Source organism: Fundulus heteroclitus, unplaced genomic scaffold (assembly GCF_011125445.2).
Source record: "Fundulus heteroclitus isolate FHET01 unplaced genomic scaffold, MU-UCD_Fhet_4.1 scaffold_70, whole genome shotgun sequence".
Taxonomy (NCBI): Eukaryota; Metazoa; Chordata; class Actinopteri; order Cyprinodontiformes; family Fundulidae; genus Fundulus; species Fundulus heteroclitus.
In genome coordinates, this window is record NW_023397143.1 from 1,304,168 (window position 1) to 1,314,866 (window position 10,699).

The following is a 10,699-nucleotide window of genomic DNA, read 5'->3' on the forward strand; positions in this document are numbered from 1 at the left end:
ACACAGTGTATGACTGTTTATTTGATTTTTTTATGTCAACTTGGTTCAGTTATGTTGAGGAAATGTGAGACGGCTATGGATTTTCTTATCTTTGCCTTAAATAGAAATGTGTTCGATATTAACTGGCTGCTAAACCAATAATTAAAGAACTGTTTATACAGAACTAGAGAACAGAACTACAAGAGATGTCCTCTTGTGATGTTTTTGTTGGTTTTACAAATGAATTAAAGTATTTATCGCAGTAAAACTAAGACAAACTATCATTGATCTTTGATTATTTAAGTGTGGAACACCAAAGATCACTGGTAGCTACAGAGCGATAAATGGGGAAGACATATTTATAGCTACATTTTGTAATCAGGGTTGTGTTGGAGATGTGTACCGTTTTCTCCTTCAGTCTTTGAGTTTGTTCCTTTCATTAAATCAGAAAAAAGCAGCAGGGTTTCTTTAAATTACTTTAATTGTATTTTTAGGACAGCTGCTATGTTTTAAATATTATAATATTGAGACCAACAAGAAGAAGAACAACAACAACAACAACAATAATTATATTAATATAATTTTACTTGTGATGCAGCTTTCATAAAAAAAAAAAAAAGATATCAAAGAGCTTGTTATCATGGGTACCAACTGCCAATAGATATAGACCAAGCTGTTCAATTAACCAAAACTTTTATCACCCTTCATATGGGTATCAAATTGTATTTTTAAATAAGTCTGGAAAATATGATCTTAGCCTTTAATTATTATGTGGAGGAACTGGATACTCACTTGTTTTTTCCTGTTATATCTGGGCTTTAATTTAGTTATGAACTCTGTCCACTTGGTGCACTGCTGAAAGGCCCCAGTTGGTGGCACCAAATACATCTATTAGTGTTTCAGCTTTTACATGTAACAGTTCACATCCAAAAAATTGTGTTTTAGCTGCAAAACTCTGGAAAAAAAATGTTGTCAAATGTGTGAAATATTAAAAACTCGGCCCAACAGCTGAAAGGAGGATGCAGTATCCACTCCCTTGTTTGAAGAACTCATTTATCTGGACAAAAAATAAATAAAAAACATACAAATCTTTGCTCTGAGTTTAGTCAAATTAAATTAGAGGTCAAATGAAAAGTGTTTTGAAGCTAACATAATTTGAAAACACATAATCTATACTTGTTGCAAAATTTGTAAACCAAAAAAAAAAAACCAAAAAAAATAAACATTGCTCTAAGCAGATTACAGATAAAATATTGAAAAAGTACTTTCAGCATGTTTTCAGCATTTTCCTTGACGTAGCTGGTGCCACTGCGAAAAAACCAGAATAGAGCAGTTAAACAGCAAGTGTATGAGTTCAGGTACTAGATGGTTTAGTTTGTTGTAAATAATTGTTTGAACTGGCCGGAAAACCCCACTGGAGTTTCATTTTTCAACTTTCCAAAGGCTAAAACACTTCCACCGACTTGGATATTTAAGTTCTGTCAGGATTTAACTGTACCCAGTTTCAGTCCCCCCAGGTTATTCACCCTGAAAGAAGTGGTCTTCTCTATTGTAGTAATAAAATGACTCTTGAAACAGTAACCATACTTTAACATACTTAATCTAACCAGGCAGAGGGATGGTACAGCTTCAGTACTGGACTCTCAGACATGAAACCATGCGGACAGGTTAAGATCCGTAAGCGAGAGTGCCAAACCTCTCGCTTTCATCAGCTTATACGGATCAGCAAAGACCTGCTTCAGGATTGGTCGGTTCTTCCAATGTCGACTTTGGGACACGCGTCACTGCCAGACTGTGAAAGAGCGTGGCTCCAGGGGTATCCACGTGTCCATTCGACCCTAAGATAACTGTCCATTTGTTTAGGCATGCCACCTCTGTGAAGTCCCCAGTGTCCGCGACTTATCTGTTGTTTCCCAGTTAACTTCTTTCTGCAGCTTCAGCCTGCGTGATCCCATAATCCTTAACAGCTCTGATGTAAAAAAAATAAAATACTAACTATACTTGGGTGACCGTCTGTGCTGCAAGTAATTACCATTGTTTTTCTGACTAAGCTATCTAACAGTTATTCTTCTTTGGGTGGAAAAAATAACACCCAGCAGTGGGTCACCTCTGGAGTATGTGTTCATGCTGGTGAAGATTCTCAGTCATCCAGGTCATGGTCATTCCAAAAAAAGTCAAAAAACAAAACAACTGGACTTGTTTTTCGTAGTTGAAGACCTGCATGTTATCTAAGCCATTACAAGGCCTTTGTTTGGCAGTAGTATAAAGCTTGTTACTCCACGTTACTCCAGACCTTTTGAATTGAGAAAGCTTCCTGGAGAGGAGGCGAAACGTCTTCAACTACGAAAAACAAGTCCAGTTGTTTTGTTTTTTACTTTTTTTTTTTGGAAGAGTTTGTGCCAACGGAATGAGTATTTTGAACCCTAAAAATAAGATAATTAGACATACTGCACTTGAAATAAGATGATTGAGATGAGTTGTTCCTATTTTAAGTGCAAAAATCTTATTCCATTGGCAAAACATCTTATTTACCAGCTCAAATCAAGGACAAATACACTCATTTTAAGAACATTTTACTTATTTCAAGTTCCGTTTTTGCAGTGTGAGCGCTGTTAGAAACTCTTCACACCCTGTCCCCAAACATTTGGCAGACTGCTGCAGCTTCCTGCTTCAAGCTGTTAAAATGCAGACCTGCTGATGGGATTATGCACTCCACAGATTGTTCCTCTATTTGTTTTGTAATTCTATCAGTTCATTTTTAATCTACTTAATGGTTTGTATATCTACATGCCTTAAAAATGGTATCCATTTTTGCATGCTATACAATCAGATGACAAAAATATAATTAGATTTTATGAGATTTTACTCATGTCTGTGGTTTTCTTTTGTATGGCTACAAACAGATGTATGATGACAAAACCTCCTAACCATGTGTCTGTTTTAATAGGGAGCTTGATTGGTAAGCAGTGCTGCAAAATGTCCAATTTTTAGGTCTCACAATAAATCCATCGCTGGGTTAAATGAGAATCATGAAATGGGATCAAGAAAAGGGCAGCTGACATCTCTGCAGACTCTACACTCCCTGGACACAACCCATGTAGACATTTTGCTACAGGGCACAATTTACAAAAATCAGCCGCCGGAGAGACAGTTTTGTCCCCCAACTGTCCCTCTGGTGAAAACTTAGCAGTCAGAGAACCCAAAAAAACCATTATTTGCACCAATCCAACCGATTTCCGGTTAAAAAAAAATCTATATACACAAATTTACGAAAATATTTTTATTTGCCTTTTTATAAATGTCTTAATTTAGAACAAAGTGTAAACCGACGTCAAACTCCTCGTCCTGATTCTTATTCTGGTCTCTGTGTTTTGTAAACAGTCTAATTCAGGCAGTGAAAGTAGGATTACTGCCCCGCAGCAAATGTCTGTGCTCATAAATACTTGGCCCTCTATGTGGGTAATGTTAGCAAAGTTGTCTGTTATCGATCGTGATTCAGAGATCATTTATTTGACACAGCCAGTTTAGTTAATAACAGTGCCACATTTAAAATACTTTTATTTATCTAAGTATCTAACTGTATCATTTGGGCTTGTTTACAGGCTCCCTCTCTACAGATTAAACCTTGACTGCTCTTCACTGAGGCAACACTGGCAGACAGACCTGTTCTATTTAATCTAATTACTGAGGGTGAGGTGAAGCCACGTCCTTAAACTAGAACTCTGCGATGTGCTATTGTATTTTTTATTTTAATGCACATAAAACTGAAGTGATTTTATTCAGTCCCAGTTGCTCCAGCAGGTCCCCCTGTGCTGATCTCTTCACCATGACCCCTCATTTAAAGTCTGTTTAACCAATTTAGGGGTTAAAATAGATGCTGCGCTTGGGTTTGATAAATCCGTGTTAACTTTGTAGTAAAATCATTTTTTTTTTTTCATCTTATGTATCTAAAATTAAAGTTCTCCTCTCTAGGTGTGACTTGGAAGCAATAATTGTATAACCTCCCAGGTGGATTACTGTAATTCTTTTGTTCTCCAGGAATCAGCCAGAGCACTTTGTTAAAACTTCAACTACACCAAAATGCAGCAGCAAAATTTTTAACAAGTACAACAACAACAAAATAACAGGAGCACATTTTTCAATGTTAGCCTTTTCACACTGGCTGTTTGTTTATTTCCATTAAGTTTTTTTGTTTGTTTTCAAATCTTTTGGTGACCTTGTGTCAGCACATTTGTCCAACCTGCTACGCACCTATACACCATCTTGTTCACATAGTGATGGTCGTTCCTAAATCACAGAAGCAAATGAGAGGTGATTGAGCATTTTCTGCGGTGGCCCCAAAGCTCTGGAATGATCTGCCTCTGCATATGAGACAAACTCCATTGATGCATTTCAGTTCAACTCAATTCAATTCAATTAAAGTTGTTGTCGATGCTAATGGCTGCAGGCAGGAAGGATCTGCTGTACCGGTCTGTCTTACAGCGGTACTGGAGAAAGCTCTGACTGAAGACACTGTTGTTGCACGACAGTCTGGTGAAGAGGATGCTCAGGGTTGTCCGTAATGTTCTTAATTTTATGAAAAAAATCCTTCTTTGCAACGTTATCTCTAAAGTTTCTAGCCTCCAGGGTCTAGAGCACAGGTGTCAAACTCAAGGCCCGCGGGCCAAATCTGGCCCTTCAAGGTAAATTATCCGGCCCTCGAGAGCCAAAAAAAAGGCATATATCCTTTTATAGTGTATAAAGTGGCTAAAACAGTGCCTCCTGTAAGTGTAACTCACCCCAATATCAACTTTTTTTGCAGATAAACTGTATAAACTGGGCCTAAGAGTGCTACTTTTATGTTACTGTGCATTTTTTATACTACTGTATGAACTGGAATGAAATTATGAGATGAAAAGTATCGTCTCTACATATGTAAGCGGCCCTTTTAATGACTTCATGATGCCAAAGTGGCCCCATATAGAAATTAGTTTGACACCTCTGGTCTAGAGGGTCCCCAGAACAGAACCAGCCTCATTTATAAGCTTGTTGAGCTTATTTAAGCCAGTTGCTCTGAGGCTGCTACCCCGACAGATAACGGAAGAGGAGATCACGCTCTCTACCACAGACTGAAGGAGCTAAGCTTCTTCAGGAAGTACAGTCTGCTCTGTCCCTTCTTTTAGGCAGTGTCACAGTTGGGTCTCCAGTCCAGTTTGCGGTCTCGATGAACATCGAGGTATTTATGCTCCTTCACTTCCACTTCTTCTCCCTGGATGGTGATACTCTTGAACCTATTCGATTATATCCTGAAATCTACAATCATCTCCTTTGTTTTATCCATATCCAGAATAAGATCATTGTTTCAGCGCCACGCCACAAAGTGGTCCACCAGCTCCCTCTACTCAGCTTCCTGTCCAGCTCTGATGCATTTAATGACTGCCGAGTATTTCTACAGATGTCAGGAGTCTGAGGTGTAAAGAGTGAAAGGGAATGGTGAGAGTACAGTCCCCTGTGGTGCTCCTTTGCTGCTGACTACCTGGACTACAGATTCCCCTTCTGCCTCAGTCCTTCTGTCTGCTCATTTGAGGAAGGAGTTTTCCACTACAAGGAGCAGCTTGTCTGGAGACCTCATCAGGAACCACATCTTCTAAAAAGTGATTACCAAGGACGCTCCAGCTTAGTCTTGTGTCAGCTTTCTGTGCTTTAATAAAAGCTTTGATTCCACTCCTGCTTCTATCTGAATTATCGGGGTTCCTATTCCTTTATTCATTACTGTTTTTTGGTTTTTAGGTGGGGGTGGGATAGAAGGTTTTTCATCTCTATCTTGTATTTTTCTTGTTGTTGAGGACTTTAAAAACTACATATGTTCGACCAAAGTGCTATAAAAATAAATATTGCTTGTTATATGTCTATTGTGCCCCATATGTGCCAAGAGATGATTTCTTCACCCAATGTTTTTTTTTTTTTTTTTTTTTTTTTTTTTTAATAAACGCGGCTGGTCTGGCAGTGTAGCATTAAGAATTGTTGTCTTAATGCCAAAAAGAGCCCAACACATTTTACTTTCACAGGTGGACCATTGCTGCTTTTGCCATAGTGCTCTGCTTGATTTATATATGCAAAAAGCTTTATGAGATTTTATTCTGGGACTATTTCATGTTCAATGGACACAGAAACGGGAAGGTAGAAGAGAAAAAAAAGAGATGAGACGAAATCTTAAAAGGGAGAAAAGGTGGAAAAAAAGGAGATGAAAAGCAAAGAACAATATCCTCTGAGTCTGCTTCTACACCTGCAAAGCATGTATCTAAGAATAGTTATTGAAGGTAACAAGCTGTTTCCCTTTATTAGGATTTACAAGAGCAATCACCATCACTGTTTGCTGTTATTTATTTATTTTTTTACTTTAGTGCTAACCTACTGTTTCAAAGCATTTTTACATTTCCTGCTTTTCTAAAACTGTTTGAGTACAATTTGTTTCAAGTCATGGTGCTTAAGGTCAAAACTCTGATATGGGCTGTGAAATGTGATAAAACTTCAAATGCCACCTAGAAATCTAATTAGACTGAAAAATATTGTTAGTGATAACATATTTTTAGCTAAAATCCTCAAAAAAATATCACTAGAAATTGCAACAACAAAAAAGTCCTCTACCCGATCTTGGACCAGAAGAAGACAGCATAAGGATATTTATTCTCATAACCATAGTTCTCTAAAAATGCTGACTTCAAAGGATTGCAAAAAACGCATTTTTGGTTGGGTTAGATGTTTTTGTTTTTAGATCAAACAACAATCTGTCATGATCTGTGAGGTTATTGTTGGACCAAAGTGCAGACAGGTCAGTAGCATAGTGAACTAAAATATTTAATGAACAAAAGGCAAAACTTGCAGAGCATACATGAGGAGGGTGAGACATGGAGCAAGGGCAAAAAAACGAAGACTTCAACAGACAAGCCATGAACAGGAAGAAAGCAATCCAATGCACTGCAAAAACAGAACTAAAAATAAGTAATATTTTCTTAAAATGAGTGTCTGTCCTTGATTTTAGCAGGTAAATAAAATTATCTGTCAATGGCATAAGATTTTTGCACTTAAAATAGGAACAACTCATCTCCATCATTGTATTTCAAGTGCAGGATGTCTAATTATCTTACTTTAAGGGTCAGAAATACTTATTCTATTGGCAGGTGATATTATTTACCTGCTCAAATCTGGGGCAAAAACACAAATTTTAAGAACATTTTACTTATTTCTAGATCCGTTTTTGCAGTGTGATAAACCAGGGCTTAAGTAATGAGGGAAACAGGTTCTAACACTCAGCGCACATCCAAACGTCATCATCTGTTATCTCATATTGGGACAGCACCTGTTTCACAGTGAATAATAATCTTCTAAACATCTTCCACAAGGTCTTATGCTTTTGTTCTGGGGTTAAGACACACATTTTCCACCAAAATATCTTTGGAACACAGAACCTGTCTCCTTCCAGTATAATACAGTTTATACTGGCATATAATTGGTATGAACAGATGAACGTGGGAGCTTCAAGCATCTGGAGATTGTACCGAGGATGAACAAAGTTTGTGGAGGTAATTTTTTTTGCTGATATCTTGAGGTATTTTAAAGGAAGCGGCGTGTTTGAAGTGTTGCTTCAAAACACGTCAAAGCTGTGCATCAATTTAACTCAGATTTTGTGAATGAACCTTTTAGAAGCCTGAAAAACCTTGACATCATCTGAGCTTTCCTAAATAAATAAATGCAAATAAATAAATGAATAAAAATGTTATATTTCTCTAATTATTTGAACACTTATAATGTAATAAAATTACTAAATTACAAATTACTTATCAACTAATTCTGCTAATTTACACCTTACCAAAACATGAAAAGATGTGTCTGATTTATTTGTCATAACGCAAGAAAATGTGTATGTGTAAACAGAAATATCTGCTTTTCGCATGTATAAATATAAAATTTTACATTTATAATGTGACATATCAATTCATGATGTTTAGCAAATCATCAACAGGTGTTAAATCAGTGTAACATGATTTAATCAGTATCTTAGAGCACAAACTGTATTGTATGTTGGACTGTATGGTATAGGTTGTATCTATAGCACAGTGTAATTCTTTTATTTGCTTTGGTTTGTTTGAAACTCACTTACCGTGTTCTCTGATGTTTTAAAATTGAAAATAATGAATTCAGCTGTTCGCAAAAGACCAAACAATAGTGTTGTGTTGTTGTTGTTTTTTTTCTATTATTGTAACCAACGGAAGCAATTAATTAAAAGCCCGTGTTTAAATACAGCTAATTTGTCAGCTGGTGTTACGCATGTACATGTTCCACTGTGCTTCCAGTCAGTTACATAACGTTTTAATTGTTTTTACCGTAAGTCTTGAACACAGAAGCCAGCTTACGGCGAGGATTTCAACCCAAAGAGATTACGTCTAGGTTTAAGCACCTTATTTAGTTCCAAGCAATGAAAATCAGCCATAAGCTTGTCTGTTGGGCACGTATATAAAGGCCGCCACGACTCCAGATGCGATCTGCGCCAGACCAACGCATCCAGAACTTTGATTTTTAATCACCACTGCTACTTTTGAACAGGTAAGTTTTATTATTATGGCCGTTTTAACTGCTTCAATTGCTGTTTTCTGCTGGTTGCATCTGCTGTAGTGCTATGGTGAGAAACTAAAGAGAAATCCTCAATAAATGTGGAACCTCATTGGACATATACAGTATTGGAACTGGCAAAGTTTACCTCGCACTTAAATGTTCCAAGAAAATATGTCTAATTGGAGTCAAATAATTTTATATAATTATTTTAAATCATAGTATGTACATTTAGTGCCCTTTTTATCCTTAAAACTCATGTTTTGAGGAGCTTTGGAATGAGGTTTGATCATGCAAGCTATATTTTTTATATATAATTACGTTTCATTACAGAATGGGCTCCTCTAAGCTGGCTCTGCTGCTGGTCTTTGTGTCCTGTGTGGAACGCTGTCTGTCTGCTTCCTGCATCGTAGACAGTTTCTCAGTCAAAGAAGACTTTGACCCCAAGAGAGTGAGTACAAAAAAAAAAAACAAAGAAATAAAACAGATTGAGATGGGGGCAAGAAAAAGTTCAAAATATTTCTGACTCCAATTTTTTTTCCCCCTTTTACTACAGTATTCCGGGAAGTGGTATGCACTGCAGAAGAAAGACCCAGAAGGGCTGTTCCTGCAGGACAACATCTCAGCCGAGTACACCATTGACGACGATGGCTCCATGACTGCCTCCTCCAGGGGACGGGTCACTCTGTTTGGGTAAGCGATAAAGGCAGCAACGGAGTATTCAAAAAGGTTTTGCTGAAATTATACATAAAACGTATCCGCTTCTTGAATCTACGATGTGCCTGGATTGTAGAAACGTGCTCAGGACTGAGAGGTTTAGGAATAGGAACATTCTGAGCAGCGTTAGTTTTCAAGCAGAGTTTTCACTGGATTGTAAAGGATTAGGAGGAGATCTGGGAAGAAAATATATATTTTTTTACACTAGAATGCAAGCTAAATGCAATTTTTAATCGGAAAAGTGAAGGTAATGAACCTTTTTTGCATCACTTCATCTTCGGTTTTGCAGCTTCTGGGTTGTCTGCGCTGACATGGCTGCTCAGTACTCTGTGCCCGACCCCACCACCCCCGGAAAGATGTTCATGAACTACCAGGGCCTGGCGAGCTACCTCTCGAGTGGAGGTAGGCTCGGCGCTCATTTCTAGCCCACGTTTGCATTTTTAGACTTCGTTCCTCCTGACGCCGTATTATTCCGCCCAACCAGGTGACAACTACTGGGTGATCGACACCGACTACGACAACTATGCCATCACCTACGCCTGCCGCTCCCTAAAAGACGACGGCTCCTGCGAGGACGGCTACGCCCTCGTGTTTTCCAGGAACCCCCGCGGCCTGCCCCCGGCAATTCAGCGCGTAGTCCGTCAGAAGCAGGAGGAAATCTGCATGGCCGGACAGTTTCAGCCGGTCCTGCAGTCCGGGGCCTGCTAAACAGATTGAAAGAGAGGGGGAAAGGGGAGCAGGAGCATGTGCCAGTCAGATGCGGTCTTTGCGGTTCGAGGGCAAGCAGACGGAAAAATTTGAGTGTGCCTGTGTGGTGAAAGATTGTCCTGTGAGGGCGATGGAGTTGGAAAATGCAGAGATTGACAGGAAAAGAGGATTTCTTTCTTCCTTTTAGACGTTTTCCTTCAACCTCCTTCACATATCCATATTGTCAGAGAGAGGAAAATGTTACTTTGCATTAAAGTTTTTGATTGAATGTGACCAAAAAAAAATAAACATTTTCTACACAAATAGGTCTCAGGATTTGCTTTCATTTTTTATGTTGCTTAGAAATGTGAACGAATACATCCGAGCCTGTTCATGTCTACATGGATCTCAGCACTTTCAGAAATGTTTAAATAATAGATAATATTTTGGAAATTAAAATGCACAGGTCCAGAACAACAATGGAGATGTGCCCCAATATTAAATGCCAACACTGAACGCTGTAAAATGTGGTCTGTGAGTAAGTGAAAGGGTTGGAATTGGCAACGGTAAAAGTGCCAACAGTGTCACATAAGAGCATTGATTACTTGGATGTAAGTGCACTGTTCAGAAAAATTAAAGGAACATATAAGATCTCAAGTGGAAAAGACATCATGCTGGATGTCCGTACTGATATGAAATTGTGTTCGGAACAAAAGGATGCCACGTT

At 38.2% G+C, this 10,699-nt stretch overlaps 1 protein-coding gene across 1 annotated transcript; it reads left to right on the plus strand.

The window, feature by feature from the left end:
• Positions 1 to 8,435: 8,435 nt before the first annotated feature.
• rbp4l (retinol binding protein 4, like) lies at positions 8,436 to 10,299 on the plus strand. The gene is made up of 5 exons (XM_012876367.3): positions 8,436 to 8,562; positions 8,902 to 9,019; positions 9,125 to 9,261; positions 9,575 to 9,687; positions 9,770 to 10,299. The coding sequence occupies exons 2-5, from the start codon at positions 8,903 to 8,905 to the stop codon at positions 9,991 to 9,993; spliced, it is 591 nt and encodes a 196-aa protein (XP_012731821.1). The 5' UTR covers positions 8,436 to 8,562; position 8,902; the 3' UTR covers positions 9,994 to 10,299.
• The last annotated feature ends 400 nt before the right edge of the window (positions 10,300 to 10,699 follow it).

Coding starts and splice junctions, on each gene's coding strand:
- rbp4l (XM_012876367.3), top strand. CDS start 8,903: ATGGGCTCCTCTAAGCTGGCTCTGCTGCTGGTCTTTGTGTCCTGTGTG. Junction 9,262..9,574: donor GGACGGGTCACTCTGTTTGG/GTAAGCGATAAA, acceptor TCGGTTTTGCAG/CTTCTGGGTTGTCTGCGCTG. Junction 9,688..9,769: donor GAGCTACCTCTCGAGTGGAG/GTAGGCTCGGCG, acceptor CCGCCCAACCAG/GTGACAACTACTGGGTGATC.